Genomic DNA, 20,462 nt, shown 5'->3' on the forward strand with positions numbered 1-20,462 from the left:
ATTTTCTTTCTGCTCCCAAACATTGCAGTCTACTCTCTATGCTCGTAAGGTGATGAAAAGGGCACAAACTGAATGCTTGGCTACCATATCTAAGAACAAGGAGCTGGTTAGTAGTTGTGCTGAGCTGAAGGAGTAGAGGGCTGAACTAAGGAACCAGGTGGTGGATCTGAAAGTGGAGCTGGCAGAGTACAAGAAGAAGAGCAGGATTGATACTAACCAGCTTTGTAACACCCCCTCATACCAAGGTACCTTACCAGGACTACCCCAGCATGAAAGGCTGTTACCATCTCGGTTGCCCGAGGTTAGTACATATCAAAAGCAACTGTCCCAAACACATCTATTAAAGTACGGTAAGTATAAAAGGTTACAAGGTTTCCAAAATCCAATAAATAAATATCCAAATGCCAAAGACTACAAAACAAAAGCTAAGACTCGTGATGGTGATACTAATCTGGCGTGACGACTCTCACATGATCGCCCCAAGCTCACCAAATGCATCACCTGTCACAATCTGTTCACCATCCACGAATGGATCACCACAGATTTTACAAAACAACAACGGGGTCAGTTCTACTCAATCAAAATAAGACAAGTGCATAAAGTACCCAGCTGATCATCCTCCATTCCCGGTCTCCCAATCTCACACAGTAACCGAATACACACCAAAGTGTGTAGCCCTGCCAGACTACCCATCGCAACAGGTAGCCCACACCGCCAGTGGGGGACCGCAGCCAATCCCCACCAAAATCCCGCTCATCAACGAGCGATAACCCTGAACCTTAATGTGCACATTCCCTCCCGTGACGGGTTCCACGGAGGGCGAACTAGGGCGTGAAGCCACTCCCACAAGTGACTCCACCAAAACCATCACAACATCATCACAACCACCACACCACCACCACACCAACACTCCGACGATCAGCAGACAACAATCATACACAGTATAATCACAACATCACAAATTAATTAAACAAGACTGAGTAGGGAAACCCTACCTTAGCACAACAGCAATGAAGGAGATCAAGCAACTAGAACGGCTCCTCTACGAAGTCTTCGCCTAAACAATAATCACATAACACAATCACTAATTGCAAAATCCCATTTCCCTCAATTCATGATTAAAGACAAACCCTAGAAATAACCACCATTAAACATGGGAATAAAGACATACCGACGAAGAATTAAAGGATTGAATACGATTGCTTATGATTGTCCAGACACAGAGGAGAGATTCGGAGTGATTAGAGCGTCGTACAAATGTTTAGGTTTTATAAATTGTGTTTAGAAACTTATTAACGAAATATATAACGCCCTAATTACTCCCGAACCAAACCGCTGAAATATTACTCGTCAGACCGGATACTCGGTCGAGTATAGAGTATACTCGGCCGAGTATCCTCTACTCGGTCGAGTATTCAGCATACTCGGCCGAGTGTTCCTCGCCAGTAGCCAAACAGACAACACGACACATACTACTCGACTGAGTAGGCCATACTCGGTCGAGTACCAGCCTATAAAATCCGTAGTATTACAAGATTGCTTGGACTCATAAGGTGTGTCAGATGCTTACTGATGGGCTTTCCAAAGCTGAAGTTAAGATCAAGGACCTGGCTACCAATATTGCCACGTATATTACCTGTTAAGGCAAGATTAACTGCATGCAAGTTTATGCTGAAGGGCGACAATTGTCCTGAGATATAGAGGAGGAAAGAAGGCATCTTAACGAATCCTTCGCTACTCCTCCTGACACGAGCGTCCTGTTTCCTGAAGAAGGTGAAGTCAACTCCCCTGTGGGGGTTGCAGCTACTGAGGATGTTGCCACCGGGGGCATCGCTGTTGGGTGTTCCATTGCTACAGATACTGCTACTGCTGAAGCGAGTCCCAAACTGTAATACTTGGATATTTTGGGACCCGTAAAGAAACCTTGGGATGCGTGAGAGGACCCTCGAGTTTGATGAGTCTACTCGGAAGTGAAGTATAACTATAAAGTGGACCGAGTATAACCTATACTAGACTTAGTGGAGTTGTTATAATGTCCGCCTATAGAAGGGTCGTCTTAAAGTTGTCATAGCTTGAGATCTAGACATGTTATTGATGTGATTCTAATTGTAGGTGATAGCTTGTTCTCTTACGATTCCAACGGTAGATCACACGCCCAAGATGACTAAGAAACAAGTGAGATATGACTATTTTACGAAAGTTGGTCATTGCTGAGAATTGTGTTGCACTCGACCGAGTGAGGGTCACCTGATCGATTGAACTCGGCACTCGATCGAGTGGAATCGTCCCTCGATCGAGTGGCGCTGAGTCAGAATACGGGATAAGTAAATCTTAAACCCTTATCCTCATTCATTCTATCTACTTTCTTCTCACTCCAAATCCTCTCTCTTCTCTCTAAAACCCTCACAAACACACTTTCATGGGATTCAAGATTGCTCTAGGGGATTGTTCATCCTTTTCCATCCTTCCTCTTACCTAGTAAGTTAAGATCTACCCTTCTTTAATTAGTTTAAACCCTAACATTTGGGCGTTTTGTCTTGGGATAATTAATTAGTAATTAATATGGGCAATATAGATCATTAGTGGATAATAATAAGGGGTTTTGTAGTGTATAATTGTGTAAGATATATTTGTGATAGTATTACATGGTTAGTATAGGCATAAGACGGTTTTGCGAGACGGAATCATATGGGATTCGAGTTGCTTGTGAAGAATGCCAAGAAGGCATTATCGTCTATATAGTATTACAAGCATTCTTCACAAGCAACAATTTCGGGATAGTTGCTTGTGAAGAATGCTAAAACGAATACCGACATCACGTACCTACATAACAAGTTTAGAAAATCGATAGTGTATGATTAATAATAGATATTGGTAAAGTAACTACTAGTGTAACACCCCTATACTCCAAGTGCCTTACCAGGACCACTTAAGGCATAGAAGTGCTACCATCTCGGTCACCCGAGGCAATGTATATCAAATAGACAATAACGAAACGTACTTTATTAAATTAGTTTAAGTGATTACATAACAAAACCAACTGTAAAGTAAAATACAACTGTTCTCAAACTATAAACCAACTAAATGAAACTGTCTTAACAAACACAGCGGAAGACTAAAGACTCTGATATGTGATGACTTCATCCCCAGCTAGATCCCTCGCGTATCCAAGATATACCTGTCAAACAACTGCTCACCACCCCCGAATGGATCACCACAGTTTTTAAAACATTTAAACGGGGTCAGTACTAATTACATAAAAACAACAACTGCAATGAAACCATATTATAAACAACTTAAACAGTAGATCTCAATCTCCACTACTCCACTATATCTCCACATATCTGACTACACACCGAAGTGTCTAGCCCTGCCAGAGTACCCATCACAACAGATACTCTTCACCGCCAGTGGGGGACCACAGCCGTTCCCACCTAAGTCCCGCTCATCTCCATCGAGCGATAAACCCATGTTCATTAATGTGCACATCCCTTCTGTGGCGGGTTCTACAGAAAGCGAATCAAGGGCGTGAATCCACTCCTGCAAGTGTCTCCACTCAGCCAGGGACGCACCCCGAAGATCACAGATAGTGACACAGCCAATCAACATTATACTATCAACAATCACCAAAACCAATCCAACAACAACAACAACAACAACAACAACAACAACAACAACAACAACAACAACAACAACAACAACAACAACAACAACAACAACAACAACAACAACATCAACATCAACATCAACATCAACATCAACATTATGTAACCAATACTGAGTAGGGAAACCCTACCTGGAACAACAATCACCAAGATCATCACAATCAGCTAATCAACATTGTCCTTTAATGAAATTACTTCCTATCAAACATACAATCATACAATCACAATCTAACATCAACAATACTCCCCAAAACCCCCAAATTACCCAATTAGGGTTTCAACTAAAGTCAATGAAACGATATAAAAACTATACTAGGATCTTACCCACAATACGACGGTCTCAACGGCGTAAAGAACACAACGATCCGATGACTCTAGCCCTTAGGATTTGATAGCAATGCGAAAGAGGAGAGTAACATAACATGTTTTCACTCTTTAAGAAACTTGGAAAAGGGTAAAATGAAGAGAAACTGATGAAAGATGATTTTATATCCTTCTCGCGTTACTATCAAAACCCGACAAAATAACCCGTAAGACTCACTTACTCGATCGAGTACCCCTTACTCGATCGAGTGCCACACATACTCGATCGAGTCCATCATGCATACTACTGTTTCGTATAAAAACATACTTACTCGACAGAGTAAGCCCCACTCGATAGAGTACCCATAGGCATAGAAAACCGTAGTATTACAACTAGTGCTACGGTAGTCTACCAAAGCTGGTAAGTGGGATGACGTATGGACTAACTCGGGTGAGTCACCGATCGCCGGTGGACTCCCGAACCTTTCCTTATTGTTATAGGGATACTATCTTTTGAATTCAATCGGAAATTCCTACCTATAGTGAATTACCCAATCCAGGGGGGAACCCAGAGATCTAAATATGGGGTAGCGAAAAACTATACATCATAATCGTAAAAATAAAAAATAAAAAAATCATACCACGAGGTAATAAATATAAGTCATATGTTCCAAATTACAAACTTAACTCGAAAATATTAATCTAGTCGTAACCTACGAGTTCTCATATTTTGAAAATTGTTTATGAGTTCTTCGCTAGTAACCTTACAAAATAAATCTCTCTCTATAAAATTAACTAAATTATCATTCAACAAATCATCTCCCATACTATTGCGAACTTTATTCTTTATATATGTCATTCCCAAAAAAGCTCTTTCCACACTTGCTGTCGCCACAGGAAGAACCAATACAAGTTTTAAGAGCAAATACACCTTCATGTGTACCAAATGTTTCTTTGTCTTAACAAGCTTCATGGAAAGATCGTTTAGACTCTAAATCCCAAAATCTATCATCATTTTTAACATCTTCAACAAAGTTTCCAAGTTCATATTCAAAGTGTAGCAAATCAGCACTTGAAAATTCACACGGATAGAAGGTCGCAAGTTGAAGCAAATGACGGATATTAAATGAAGAAAATCGATCTCTAGGATTGAAGCAAGACATATAAGTAAGTAAATCTTTGCTTCTCTCGCTAAATAGATCATCAATTTCTCTCCATATTTGATCAATCAAGCTCAAAAACACTTCGATTCTAAAATGAGTAAGATTATCTACTTCTTTCTTTCCACGCCTGCATCTCCCCGGAACCACATACATATCACTCATGACAGGAACACAAATTTCATTCTTTTGACAAAATGACGTCACCTTTTCCATGTGAGTAGTCCACCCATCTTCTCTAATCTTTTTTAAATTCTTTTGTGTCACATCAACAAGAGATACAACATTCATGATATCTTGATCTTTCTTTTGTAAAGCTTTGTTCAATGCCTTAGTAATTGATACGTGTCGTTCAGCGTATTCAAATTAATAATTTATAATACCTATCTTAACCTCAAAAATATAGACATAGTAAAGGATAAGTAGGGTCGATCCCACGGAGAGATTGGAAAACTAATTAAATATGGAGTAATATTTACAAACTAACTTACATATTCACATGCTATTAACATATTTATGGAATTGGGGGGGTTTCATTTGGTGATTTTAAGCAACCTAACCGTAACTAATTCTATTCTAGTAAGTGAAACAAGCAACTCATTTAAGCTCATAATATTCCAGTTACATGTCGATCGTCTAGCAAATATTCAGTTTAACAATAGGTTAACTGTAGAGAATTTAGCCGCTAAAAACTCCCTATCTTTCCTTACTTTTAATCGGTAGCGAGCCGCTCGACTACCAATACTAACTAACCAATTACACGCAAGTTTCAAGGTTCCGCAAACTGACTAGCCGCGTTAAGAATTAGAAAGACCACATTAACCATATTAATTACCTAAGTGTTGTCAATACTCAAGCAATTAACACATCTAATTATACTCCCAGTTTAGTCTAGTGACATCATTGCAGTCCTAAAATAAACTAGTCGCTACTCGGTTAATTAATCTAACGCCGCGCCAAATTAATCAACTAGCAATCGGTTTGTACCATCCACGATTAAAACGAGTATAATGAGAATACCATAAAACGAATATAGCTTAATACGAAATTAACGATTAATAACTGAAAGATTAGTTCAACAAGGTTCCAAAATTCACAAAGAACAAAAACCGAAATTAACTAGTAATTAAGATGAGAACTAATAAATTGAGTACAGAAAACCGTCCCTTGTTTTGGTTGCAACGCCTCCGCAAGTCAGGCCTCCTATCTTCCTCCGGGTCGGAGCCGCTCCACCCGTAGGACTGCTCCATCTTGAATTACATCATCGTCGATTCCCGTCGCCGGATTTGGAGTTTATTCTGCGTATACTTGCTTGCCCATTCTGATTGGGAACTTGGGTATTTATACTTGATAAGGTTAAAGACTGAAGATAAATTTTGCAAGGAATAGGATATATTTTGTGATTAGAAGACGAGACGAGATTGAATTTGAGACAGAGTTGGAGTTCATCGCTGTGTTTCATGTTTCCAGTAGCATCTATGTCGCTGCTTCTTTGGGATTCTTCTCATAGCTTCTATTTGGACTCGCCTTTGTTTTACTCTTTCAATTTCCCTTTTGTTGATCTTTGCTCACACCAATCACACGTGCAAAGTCCTTGCTCACTTGGTCCATTTAACTCACTTGGTCCATTTAAATGCACAAAGCCCACTTGTGTATTTTTTGCTCCCTTGGACCAAGTATTCATGTGATCAACTTCTATTATTTCCAATTAACATTTATACGTGGACATCCTACCAGCAACATAATGGGCTTGATTCTCACGTGTGATCAGCCCAACACCTTTGTAAAGCAAATCTAGTTGGTCTTGTTAATACGGATAACAACCTGACAATTAGAAATGAAACCAAATTAGTCCATTTAGTCATAAAAGTAATATTTCAGTAATCAAAATGCAATATTAGTAAAAAGATAACACACAGCTCAAAATATGCGCAAGACGACCATAAAAATATAAAGATAAGGAGTGTAAATATGGATAAATGTCGTCTTATCAAATTCCCCCACACTTAGCTTATTGTCGCCCTCGACAATGACAAAACACGAGCTATAAACAAATCATCAACCTAAGAGATTTTAGACATAACTAAGACCGTTTATCGACGACAAACTAAAGCATTTTTAGAAATCATTTTATCTAAGTTAGTGAGTTAACGGAAAATATTTGTAGTTAGATTAGAAAGTAACATATACCAAATTTTACCTCCACTCTAAACTATACAACCAACTAATTAGCCAACATAAATATTTTAAACCGCTTCTAAATTATAATGATAAATAAATGCATTAGCAATACACTCGGTCCAACTATCTTCGTGCGCATGTGCAAGTGTATCGACTCGTAGAGGAGGGGTTCAGCAGTTTAAGATCCTAGGGAAAGGGGATTTACTTTCTGTACATTGTACGAGGATCGTTCTCCCGGGCATTCAAGTGTATCCGTCATACCTCAATTAACTTACCACCAACATTCCATAACCACATCACATTGTCCACGTTTTTATTTCTTTCTTCTTCTTTTTTTTCTTTTTTTTCATTTTTTTCTTTTTTTCTTTTTTTCTTTTTGGACTTTTTCTTTTTTCTTTTTTCTATTTTTTTTTTCAATCTTTTCTTTTTTTTTCCCTCAACTTGGTTCTTTTTTTTGTTTCCAACATCTCCACCTTCCGTACCCGTGGATATATCCAGTGTCCCTTGTAGCGAGCTTTCGACCAATGGATCCCGCCCATCCGGACAAGTCATTAGGCATTCTCCCAATACATTGATTGGGTTCCCCTAAGGGTCTAATCACTCGGGCACCGGATAGAATTGAGGTCAAGAACTTAAAGCGAGAGTCACCTATGAAAGTAAATTGGTTAATAAGACCGGCTTACGCTCCCACACTCTAGAGTCAACAAAAGTGTAATAAAAATAGCCAAAGTAAGTGCTTTATTATTCTAATTTAAAGGAGACTTAAAATATGTATGTCACTTAATTAATCAATCCAAGTTCAAAATGGAGGAAAAACTCATGTATATACGACTTCAAAATATTTTTAGTACTACTAATATTAGTGAAATTATTTTAAGTTAGTATTTTTGAAAAGTTGTTAGATTAGAGCTTGTCGTCGACTCGCTAGTCTAGCTAGTCTAATAAACACAAGGTCTTTTTTAGTTATACCGATTTCTGACCAAATTTTGACAGCACCTCCCCTAAAAATGGTCATATCCAAAAATTTTTAAAACCTGTAAAACATATTAAAGACCAATGGCCACCCGCCAACTCCACAAGTTTCATCACAATTTACCTCTCCCCCACACTTAAACTCGACATCGTCCTCGATGAGATTAAACATATAATAAAAATAAGAGGGATAAAGGTACTTAGCGGATTTATGTGAAGCATTCACAGCAAGATGCTCCAGATTTGGTGATGATAATGCTCTGTCCTGGCCAACTAAGCTCTCAGTAGCAGCAATAACAGTATAAACCAGTAAGGAAGGTGCCTCGTAGTTTGTGTCAGCCTCCAGCCTCCAGCCTCTAAGCAGAGCTGATCAACTTCTATCCATGGCGTTTAGCAAGGCAGCAGCGCCTGCTTTATCACATCAGCAACTCGCAGTGTCCCAACAACAATATATGTATCCCAATCCCTGCAAAATAAAGCACTTTACCAAGACAAGTGAAACAGAAAACAAGCAAATTACCCAGAAATCCAACAGTAGTAATAATATCTCTTTTTGTATTTTTATATTTTTTAATTTTTTTGTTGCTACCGACACTATTAACATCCCCCTACAAAGGTAGCGAAACTCGGGGAGGCACTTAAGCCGACTCGACTAACTAACTTATAAAGCATATTAAATTAAACACACATGAAAGCAATAAAAATAATTAAGCTTGGGTTGCCTCCCAAGAAGCGCCTTGGTTTAATGTCATGGCTCGACATACTTCGAATATCCTCAAAACTCAGTAAGCTCTACAGCCAACTAGCTCCTCTACAGCCAACTACAAATGTTACTAGCAGCCGCCTTATAAATTAACCAGCTCCTCTCAAAAGTCAGCTTAAACATCCATGTCTTCCAACAACTCACACTTAAACCAGCTCAGCCATAATTAAATCTCACACTCAGCAGCAACAACAACCGCTAAATTTCAGACAATACTCCTTATTTTATCATCAATCATACTCAGTAAGTACATCTCAAAGCATGCAATTCCCCAGAATATTTAGCTCCTTACATTTCCTCAAATGTCAGCTTATCGATGTCTCAGCTTCAAACACTCACTCCCCCACACTTATTATTAACCACAAAGGAAATTTCAACGTCAACTAAGGTACCATGAATACTATGTAGGGAAGCTAGAAACTTAGGCATTTTAAGTAGAGATCAACAGCCATAATTCAATAAGGGTCAAGTAGACGTAAAACAGAATACAAGTAGTTAGCTAGGCTGCGAGTTCCCTAAAAATAACGTCACTCAACCCATTATTCGCTCATTACTTGTTGCCTAATTTCTCTGAACTCTCATTTTCAACCACCAATGTCATCCTGCTACTTTAACCAAACTCAGCTTAACGATTATAGTTTAGCTAGCTCGAATATTACATAAAAATCTTTTAGAGGACAGTAAACCTCAAACGCTGAAGTACCATCACCACAATACTATTGCCAAATCCTTTAAATGACTGACGGGAAGCTTAATGGCTAAGTTCTAAATTCACCAGCAAGTAGAATCCGGCCTAATAATCACTAGCCTCACAAAAATATAGGAAACTCCAATAAAGGATACACCCGTAACAAGGACACATCCAAAATATCAAATGATTTACATTCAAATAACAAAAATTTCCACTAAACAAAGCTGAGTCAAAATATTGGTGTAGCTGGATTCAAAAATACAAAGGGGAAAATATAAGCAAACAACATGCAAAAAGTGCTACCAAACATGTTATCTACTCAAAAATTTCCACCTTCAACAAATCCAGCCAGAAAAAACCCAAATTATATATAAATGGAAGGTAGTGTCAAATTTACAACTACATAGAAAATTAATCCTAGCATCAATCTCCCCGGCAACGGCGCCAAAATTTGATACGTGTCGTTCAGCGTATTCAAATTAATAATTTATAATACCTATCTTAACCTCAAAAATATAGACATAGTAAAGGATAAGTAGGGTCAATCCCACGGAGAGATTGGAAAACTAATTAAATATGGAGTAATATTTACAAACTAACTTACATATTCACATGCTATTAACATATTTATGGAATTGGGGGGGTTTCATTTGGTGATTTTAAGCAACCTAACCGTAACTAATTCTATTCTAGTAAGTGAAACAAGCAACTCATTTAAGCTCATAATATTCCAGTTACATGTCGATCGTCTAGCAAATATTCAGTTTAACAATAGGTTAATCAGAGAGAATTTAGCCGCTAAAAACTCCCTATCTTTCCTTACTTTTAATCGGTAGCGAGCCGCTCGACTACCAATACTAACTAACCAATTACACGCAAGTTTCAAGGTTCCGCAAACTGACTAGCCGCGTTAAGAATTAGAAAGACCACATTAACCATATTAATTACCTAAGTGTTGTCAATACTCAAGCAATTAACACATCTAATTATACTCCCAGTTTAGTCTAGTGACATCATTGCAGTCCTAAAATAAACTAGTCGCTACTCGGTTAATTAATCTAACGCCGCGCCAAATTAATCAACTAGCAATCGGTTTGTACCATCCACGATTAAAACGAGTATAATGAGAATACCATAAAACGAATATAGCTTAATACGAAATTAACGATTAATAACTGAAAGATTAGTTCAACAAGGTTCCAAAATTCACAAAGAACAAACCGAAATTAACTAGTAATTAAGATGAGAACTAATAAATTGAGTACAGAAAACCGTCCCTTGTTTTGGTTGCAACGCCTCCGCAAGTCGCCTCCTATCTTCCTCCGGGTGAGCCGCTCCACCCGTAGGGATCGCTCCATCTTGAATTACATCATCGTCGATTCCCGTCGCCGGATTTGGAGTTTATTCTGCGTATACTTGCTTGCCCATTCTGATTGGGAACTTGGGTATTTATACTTGATAAGGTTAAAGACTGAAGATAAATTTTGCAAGGAATAGGATATATTTTGTGATTAGAAGACGAGACGAGATTGAATTTGAGACAGAGTTGGAGTTCATCGCTGTGTTTCATGTTTCCAGTAGCATCTATGTCGCTGCTTCTTTGGGATTCTTCTCATAGCTTCTATTTGGACTCGCCTTTGTTTTACTCTTTCAATTTCCCTTTTGTTGATCTTTGCTCACACCAATCACACGTGCAAAGTCCTTGCTCACTTGGTCCATTTAACTCACTTGGTCCATTTAAATGCACAAAGCCCACTTGTGTATTTTTTGCTCCCTTGGACCAAGTATTCATGTGATCAACTTCTATTATTTCCAATTAACATTTATACGTGGACATCCTACCAGCAACATAATGGGCTTGATTCTCACGTGTGATCAGCCCAACACCTTTGTAAAGCAAATCTAGTTGGTCTTGTTAATACGGATAACAACCTGACAATTAGAAATGAAACCAAATTAGTCCATTTAGTCATAAAAGTAATATTTCAGTAATCAAAATGCAATATTAGTAAAAAGATAACACACAGCTCAAAATATGCGCAAGACGACCATAAAAATATAAAGATAAGGAGTGTAAATATGGATAAATGTCGTCTTATCAGTAATCCCAAAAATAGTAATCATCAATTGTCCAATAAAAACATAGTCAAATGTTCGCATGGTAAATGCAAGACTCTCCACCTTTACTAGCTCACTTCCATCACAAAATTCACCATTCGCATCAAGAACTTCAAGAATGGCAAGAAATATATCAAACACGTACAAAATGGTTTTAAAGTGATATGCCCAACGAGTATCACCGGGCCTACTTAAACCTTTCTCTTGATTTAAGCCAGTTCCATATGCAAGTTCACCCGCCTGTAATGCTTTTAAAACATTTTCGGCTTTTTTTTCTCGGAGAATATCTTTACGTTTACAGGAACTTCCAATCACATTAAATAAAATGCCGAGTGAATCAAGAAGGACACTATAATCAACATTTTTCTTAGCCACCGTAACAAGTGCTAGCTGAAATTGATGAGCAAAACAATGAACATAATAAGTAGAAGGAGTCTCCTCCATGATTAAGGTTTTAAGACCATTGATTGAACCTCTCATATTACTTGCACCATCATAACCTTGACCTCTAACACTAGAAAGAGTAAGAGAGTTTGCATGTAACAGCTTTTCAATTGCAGCTTTAAGGGTTACAGAAGTAGTATTACCCACATGTACAATACCCAAAAGTTTTTCTTTTACCTCCCCTGTTTTATCAACATACCGCAAACAAAGAGCCATTTGTTCTTTATCAGATATATCAGCTCACTCATCGGCAAGAATACCAAAAAACCCACCATCTAATTCTTCTATAAGCTTTTTGGTGGTCTCATTTGCGAAGACATTATCAATTTGTTTTTGGATTCTAGATGAGGTGAGAGTACAATTTCCAGGTACTTTTTTTTTTATCAAAAAGAGCTCTAGCCACATTAATGTCACGCTCTGCAAATACTTTCCTAAGCTCTAGAAAATTACCTTGGTTCAAGGATTCATCACTTTCATCATGACCACGAGATGCCAACCCTTGTAAAGTAATAAACCGTAATGCATCCCTTGAAGCATCCAATCGAATACGATAATCATTTTTAGCTTCTTTAGTATAATTTGCAAAGCAACACGCAATTGAAGATTTTTGTTTATTAAAAACATCAAAATTCCTCATGGCATTATTATGAGCATTCATATGGTTACCGACATGCTTAGTGAATGCATCAGTTTTACTCCAGGTCCTGAACCCCTCGTTCACAAAAGCCTCACCACCCGATACGCAATCACTCTTGAATAAATAACAAACAAAACAAAATGCTGCATCCTTTTCTTTACAATACTCCAACCAAGGCTTAAACTTATCAAACCACGCAACAACAAAGTTATGTTTTGTCTTTGGAAATTTGTGATCACGAGGTTGACATAGTCCTCTTCGAACATACTCTCTTCTTATTATATTACGGTCATTTATGTGAAAATCTGTTAACTTTCTCCTCAACCCAGGATCGTGTGGAAGAGAAATAACATCAAAATCGGCTAACCTATCTAAAATTGGCTCTTTAAAAGGATTTGAACTAGTACCCATTTTAGTTTCGCCATCGTGGGGCTCTTCAACTTCGGTTTCACGTTCGTCTAAGGGACTTGAACTTCGGTGATTTTGTGCTTCATCAATATGATGTCTTTTCGGGAAAAAATTCGTAATAGGTGTCGTTATAATTCTCTTCATTCTGAAAATTTAATCATATAAATTATTCAAGCAACCAAATACTAGAGTATATAGGGACACCATATACTAATGTTTTAATGTTTAAGTGTTAAAGTGTATCTCCAAACTTAAAAAAAAAAGAAAAAAAAAAGAAAAGATTACCGTTCCAACTCCCACACTCCCTCTGACTCCCTCTGTTGCCTTTAATTCCCAATAAAAGGCTTTGACTTCTACACGCTACACCTACAAATGTTGCAGCTTTAATTTTTTATCAGCTTCATCAATTTAATTCACTCTTATCCCTCTTATTTAATTAACATCTCAATTTATTCAATAATTTCAATTCATTATTCCGTCTTTCTCTATCTATTTTGCTATTAAACTCACCAAACTAATTCCCAAATTACCAATTAAATATTAATCATATATCATAATTCACAAATCCGATCTAATTCATTATCCAAAAGTTCAATTTACCGAGTATAAGAAATTATCACATTCATGATTCATCAATATCAATCAATAATTTTACTATTACTACTCAAATCACAAAATTATTAGCTTAAAAGAGTTTATGATTACCTTATAAAAAGGGAATAAGCTCAAGATCGATTAACCGTCCTTAATGGCAGAATACCAGTTTTAATGGCGATTATCGATTTGACGGCGGGATTCGAGAAGGACGAAGAAGAAGATCCTGCAAGTATACAATTAGCAGTTTTTTTTTTTTTTTTTTTTTTTTTTTTTTTTTGAGAACAACACAGTACGTTTTGATAGGAATTAGGATTTGGAATTTTTTTTCTATATGGTTGAGTTTATTTAGGAAACACCTATTTTTTAGGGGATTAACTTCCATATTAATAAGTTATTGTATAATTAAATCATATAATATATTTAATAGGGTAGCAAAAATTAATTTTCTCAAAAAACAAATTGTTGAATGGGGTAGCAGCTGCTACCCCTGCTACTGTGTAGGTTCGCCACTGACTCAACCGACTGAGAGCTCACACTCGATCTAGTAATGGAGCACTCGACCTAATGGATCGATTTCCAGAAACTCAAAAATTTCTGGAAATGGCGGCATTCGATCGAGTGGACCGGGCACTCGACCGAGTGAAATTCCACTCGACAAAGTGAACTCGGCACTCGACCGAGTGCCTACTCGGGTAGAATATTTTATGTAAAAACACCTTTTTATACAATCTTATCTTCTTCATTTCATCTTCTACCTCATAACCTTCAACATCAAAAATCCTCTAAAATTAAATCCAAAAGTCCATTTTTGTGATTTATCATTTGGGTTGAGTTTTCTACTTCATTTTGCTATCTCAAATCTTTTCTTAACTAGCAATGTAAGTAGACCATTATTTCCTCTTATTTTCTCCATCTTAACTTGTTTAGATCTACATTAATTTGTCCAAGATTTGTCAATTATTTGCATGTTTTGTTTAATTCATGGTAGTAAATAGCTTTATACAACATTATTGTTGCTAAATATGAAATTTTCATGTCAATGTGTAGATTGTAATACCTCAGATTTACGAGCTGTTGGGTACTCTATCGAGTAAGGCTTACTCTGTCGAGTAAGTTAGTTTTGCGTTCTGGAGAGTGTTCTGCCTGATGGATACTCGATCGAGTAGGCGGTACTCGATCGAGTACCTCAATTACTCGATCGAGTAAGTTGGTTTATACGGGTTTTTGCCGCGTTTGGTAGCAACGGGTGAAAAGGTTATATAAACATTCCCGTCAGTTTCTTTTACCTTTTTACTTATTCTAAAACCTTTACAAGAGAACACAAACAACGTAAGATCCTTCTCTCGCATTGCTATCAAATCCAAGGGCTAGAGTCATCGGATTGCAGAGTTCTTTATACCGTTGAGACCGTCGTATTGTGGGTAAGATCCTACTAGTATTTTTATGTTAATTCGTTAGTTTTGGTTAAACCCTAATTGGGTAATTTGGGGGTGTTTGGGAGTATTGTTGATGATGGTTTGTAATTGTATGATTATATGTTGATATGAGGTGATTTCGTAGAGGAACGCTTTTGATCCGTTGCTTGTGTTGATTGTGGTGATTGCATTCCAGGTAGGTTTTCCCTACTCAGTTATTGTATACATGATTATGAGATGGTTGATGGTTGATTGACATGTGAATATATCGTAATTGGTTTTGGTATTATTGATATTGTAATTGGTTGTTGTTGATTATCTGTGGTTCGCGAGGTGCGCTCTTGGCTGAGTGGAGTCACTTTTGGGAGTGGCTTCACGCCCTTGATTCGCCCCTTATGGTTCCCGTCACAAGATGGATGTGCACATTAAGGAACATGTGTTATTTGCTCGATGGAGATGAGCGGGGCTTAGGTGGGAAAGGTTGCGGTCCCCCACTAGCGCTGTGGATTACCGGTTGTGACTGATAATCTCACAGGGCTAGACCTTCAAGCTAGTCAGATGATTGGTGATGTGACGGTGTTGGAGGATTGTGACTGTGTACTTGTTGTTGTATTAACTTATATCGTTGTACAGTAACTGACCCCGTTTAATTGTTTTGAAAACTGTGGTGATCCATTCGGGGATGGTGAGCAGTTGTTGAGCAGATATGACTTGGATACGCGAGGGTTAGTTGAGAATAAGTCACCACGAGTCAGCTAGTGGTCTTACGTTATTGTGTCATGACATTTTGTTTATTCAGCTGGATTTTTAGTTTGGATTACTTGTACTGTATTTCTCGGTTTGGTTTTGATGTAACACTTTAATTAAAATGACATTTTCTTTGATGGTCTATTTGAAATATTTTACCTCGAGCAACCGAGATGGTAGAATTATCATCCATTAGGTGGTCTTAGTAAGGCACCTTAGTGTATAGGAGTGTTACAAAGTGGAATCAGAGCGATAATTTTGGAACCTGTAACTAATAAGCCCAATGAATGTAGAGAGTCAAATTAAAAAGAACCTGGATACGAGTTGTTAGGAGTTAATGCAAAGACTTGGCAGACGTCCTAAAGTCGCGAATTCGCCTTACAACTTTAAACCGGCCACTATGGGTGAGGCATGGTATCGTTAATTTTTTATTGCCTTTAAAGTATATGACAGGGCAGTCGTATACCTATCAAAAATAACTAACTAAACTAACTATATAGCTAGGGAAGTCATGTCGATCTCCTCAGGGAAGAGCATGGTATCGTTAATTTTTTATTGCCTTTAAAGCAAGGAAAGAGCAGTGAAGGCAGAAAATAGAGATAAACTATCAATAAAGAAGAGACATGTCAGGATTTCAGTTCACTACGGTAGTCCAGTGACTCAACTGCAAATAGTCTAGATAAATTACTGTGAGACGGATATGGAAAGGTCCTTCCGGCCCACCTTCTATCCTAGATTCCCACTAACTTAACTTCCGTCCTCGTCAGGGTAGTCTACTGTTCATAGCAGGTCTATTTAGTCCAATCTTCCGATCCAGGATTAAATTTAACCAGATTAAAGGGTGACTCAGAAGCGTGCACTCAACTAAGTCGGTAAATACAGTTATATTGCCATGGGGACAGAATCTCACAAATAATTCATCTAACCTATTCACTATATCGTCACATTTCTACCGTAGATCCCCTAATCCCAACATGAAATAAATTAGCTACTCATGCTGTTAATATTATCAAGACTAATAACAACGAAATAACTAATATTAAACATGACAAAACAATAATAAATGTGCATAAATGAATTAGGGCGGAAATTAAAGGGAACAAAACAAGTAATTAAAGTAAATTAATGAAAGATTAAGATTAAAGAAGAGAGAGAGATTACAAAAGCAAGAATTCCGGCGTAAAGAACACTAGATCCGAGCAAGAAATAATCCGAAAGCAAAAGTTACAGTGAAGAGGAAAAAGCAACGTAGTGTTTGCAATGAAAGTTGAAAGATAGAAAATGGAATAGCCTCCTAATGACCTAATTATCTCACGCTTAAATAGAAATTAACTAAGTCCATAAGCTAATTATAAGTTCACGGACTAATTAAATCCCATTGAAGACCAAACCACTCGATCGAGCAGTTTGAAACAGGTCGATCGAGTACTTCTTCCAGCAATCTTCTCGATCGAGTAGAAATACCACTCGAACGAGTAACTCTGAAATCCAGCACTGTCGATCGAGTAAAACAAACCACTCGATCGACCAACTCAGCCACAAAAACCACTCGATCGACCAATAAAAGGGGTCGATCGAGTACTCTTCCTCTGAAACAGCTCCAACTCGTAGCCGACTGCTTCATAGACCGTTCCTTCACGCATCCCAATGCAAGATCTCACTCTGAAAAATCCCGTCTCCTCAAAATGCATGCAAAGTAGGACGAAAATGGTACGATTCCACTACTTTCACGTTCATTCCTACAAAACGGACAAAATGAACCAAAGTAGCCAATTCGGGGCATAATGCGATATAAACAGTACAAAAGTACATGGAAATACGTGCTAAAATTGGCTAAAAAGACTATACAAAATGCATGTATCAAATCTCCCCAAACCGAACCTTTACTCGTCCTCGAGTAAACTAAAATGCAACTAATGGAACGGAAATGAAAACTCGGAGCTAGCTTAACTTTTCTACTTGAACCAGTTTAATGCAACAAAAATTAACAGTTACAGCTATGCAGTCAATACGCAAACGAGTTATGAGTTGTTCAGAAATATAGCCAACCTATCGACCTTACAAGACCAACAAAATCGGACTCTCACGTGGTCACTCTTCTCTCATGAAGCAAAGGGTGAATAATATATGTAAAAGAGAGGAAGAGAAACAGTCACTCACCTAAACTGCGACCTACATAGCATGCATGCAACAAAAATAAAAGACAATTCAAGTACTAATGCACACACTCCAACCAATAATGTCCGTCACTGTAACACCCCCATTTATTTAAGGGCCTGAACTAGGACTCCTCAGATAAATTGACGGTGTTACCATCTCGGAAACCCGAGGTAGTAGATACAAAGGAAAGAAACACAGTACTTTATTAAAATGTTTAAAGTGATATTACAACTGGAATAAAAACAAAGCCTTCAAAAAAAATATGACCAAAAGATACAGTCTGATAAAACTACTAATAAGACTAAGGTGGGCTAGGCACTAAGTCCGTCATCCAACTCTCCTCCCGGCCAGCTCCCATCAGTCTCTGAAATACCTGTCAATCTGCTCCCCAATAATTGAATCATCACAGGCGTACACGAATACACAGGGTCAGCCGCGAAGCTGAGTAGGGAAAACAATTAAACAACAGAATATAATATGCATGATCCTCCGTCACCTCCGTCTCCATCTCAACTCATACCTCATATCTCCTTTCTCATATCTCATAACCCGGACAACCCAGCCATACCGATCCCCGGTAGACTATATATATCGACCGTAGCCGATCTGCCAGCTCGCAGCTGAGGACACCAGGGCAAGTCCTGCAGAACCCGCCTGGGCCTTATCACAATCCACATCGTATCTCAACATCGTCACTCCTACACCATCCTCCAACTCCAATGCATGTGACATGCTCAACAGTAATAATGCAACACAACATGTATATTAATGAATGAAATCATGCCAGTTATCAAAATATTGGAATAATATACTCAACACTAACAGTTCAGTCAACCCCACCTCATTACATGAAACACAACATGAAACACAACCACGAACAAGTCAACGATCTCAGCTTGGTCATATGAAACATAAACGAGTCAACTCAATTCAATAATACGATAAGGAGTCAAGTGTGTTTCCCCTACCTCAAAGTGCCAAAAATCCAACTAAGCGATCAAGCGAGTCTAGAAATAAGGCAATGAATTTGATTATCGATCCTTCACGAATCCGTCACCTAAAACAATTATAATATTTATTATTATTAACTACTAAATATAGAATTTCCCAAAATAGAAACTTTCCCCTTATAGTAACTTTCCATTTTAACCAGTCCCGACTCAAAGTCCATCTCTAATTATTTTGGAATAATTAGGAAATTAATTAATTAATTTAGAATACGACCCGATACGAAAAATAACGATTAAATCAATAAAAACCGTTTCAAACGACCAAAACAGCCCGTACCCCTTCACACTCACCCACGCACCACCACAGGCCACCGTGAGGCCGTGTCAACCACCAGCCCCAACACCCACTTCAACCCAGCCACCCGAGACCACCTCCAGTAGGGTCGACTCCCGCCGGCGAGGTGAACCACGACCGCCAAAACACCTGGTTCACCACCACGCAACACCAAACATCCCTTTTCTCCACTCACCACCACCGCTCCTATTAACTAATCCCTGCCCAAACCACCACCATTCTTTTCGCCGCCAACCCATGAACACCGACAACACACCGCACCACCTCGTCGACCTCCCCTAGTCGACGGTGGTGCCACCCAAAACCCACCGGTCTAAACTCCCCGAAAACCGTGTATAAACCTCGTTTCCTACCCCCTTATCGACACCGCCTCTCTCTGCCCCTACAACCACCTACGACCACCCTAACCGCCACCAAAGCACTCGTCACCAACCACCCTTTACGTATACCCGCAGGACACCACCACCATTATCCCCTCCCTAAGACACACAACAACTGCCAATAACTCGACATAAAACAAAAACAGAGAAGGGAGTTTAACTCCTTACCTTGCCGCCACACAACAGCCACCACGGCCACCCACAGCCGTCGACAAGAGTCCCTAGCCCTTCCTTGCTTTGCTTTGTCAACACTCACGGCCACAACCTCTCCCTCTCTAAGCGTGAATTCTGGTGTTTTGGTGTTGGTGAAGGAGGGAGGCGTGTGAGATGAGGGGTGTGTATGGTTAGGGTAAAATTAGGTTAAAAACTTAGGTTAAACAATCAAGTTAGAAGGTAAATGGGTCATGGGTATGGGTAACGTGATATGGGTCATGGGTAAGCTATCGTTCAGTTAAGCCCGTCTCAACAAGTTTACGAGTAACTTGGTCTTACGATATCAACACGACTAAACAATTA

At 38.5% G+C, this 20,462-nt stretch overlaps 3 protein-coding genes across 3 annotated transcripts; all 3 read right to left on the minus strand.

Annotated features, from left to right (window-relative positions):
• Window positions 1–4,927: 4,927 nt before the first annotated feature.
• On the minus strand, window positions 4,928–5,419 carry LOC141640781 (uncharacterized). The gene has a single exon (XM_074449462.1). It carries the CDS (start codon window positions 5,417–5,419, stop codon window positions 4,928–4,930), a length of 492 nt encoding a protein of 163 aa, XP_074305563.1.
• Window positions 5,420–11,763: 6,344 nt separating this feature from the next.
• On the minus strand, window positions 11,764–12,513 carry LOC141640782 (uncharacterized). Its single transcript, XM_074449463.1, has one exon. The coding sequence runs from the start codon at window positions 12,511–12,513 to the stop codon at window positions 11,764–11,766; it is 750 nt and encodes a 249-aa protein (XP_074305564.1).
• A 124-nt stretch (window positions 12,514–12,637) lies between these two features.
• Window positions 12,638–13,345, minus strand: LOC141640783 (uncharacterized). The gene has a single exon (XM_074449464.1). It carries the CDS (start codon window positions 13,343–13,345, stop codon window positions 12,638–12,640), a length of 708 nt encoding a protein of 235 aa, XP_074305565.1.
• Window positions 13,346–20,462: the final 7,117 nt, after the last annotated feature.

The sequence above is a fragment of the Silene latifolia genome, chromosome 2, assembly GCF_048544455.1.
Source record: "Silene latifolia isolate original U9 population chromosome 2, ASM4854445v1, whole genome shotgun sequence".
NCBI classification, from domain to species: Eukaryota; Viridiplantae; Streptophyta; class Magnoliopsida; order Caryophyllales; family Caryophyllaceae; genus Silene; species Silene latifolia.

Excerpts from the sequence above, each read along its gene's own strand:
- LOC141640781 (XM_074449462.1), bottom strand. The coding sequence starts at position 5,419 with ATGAATGTTGTATCTCTTGTTGATGTGACACAAAAGAATTTAAAAAAG.
- LOC141640783 (XM_074449464.1), bottom strand. The coding sequence starts at position 13,345 with ATGGGTACTAGTTCAAATCCTTTTAAAGAGCCAATTTTAGATAGGTTA.
- LOC141640782 (XM_074449463.1), bottom strand. The coding sequence starts at position 12,513 with ATGGCTCTTTGTTTGCGGTATGTTGATAAAACAGGGGAGGTAAAAGAA.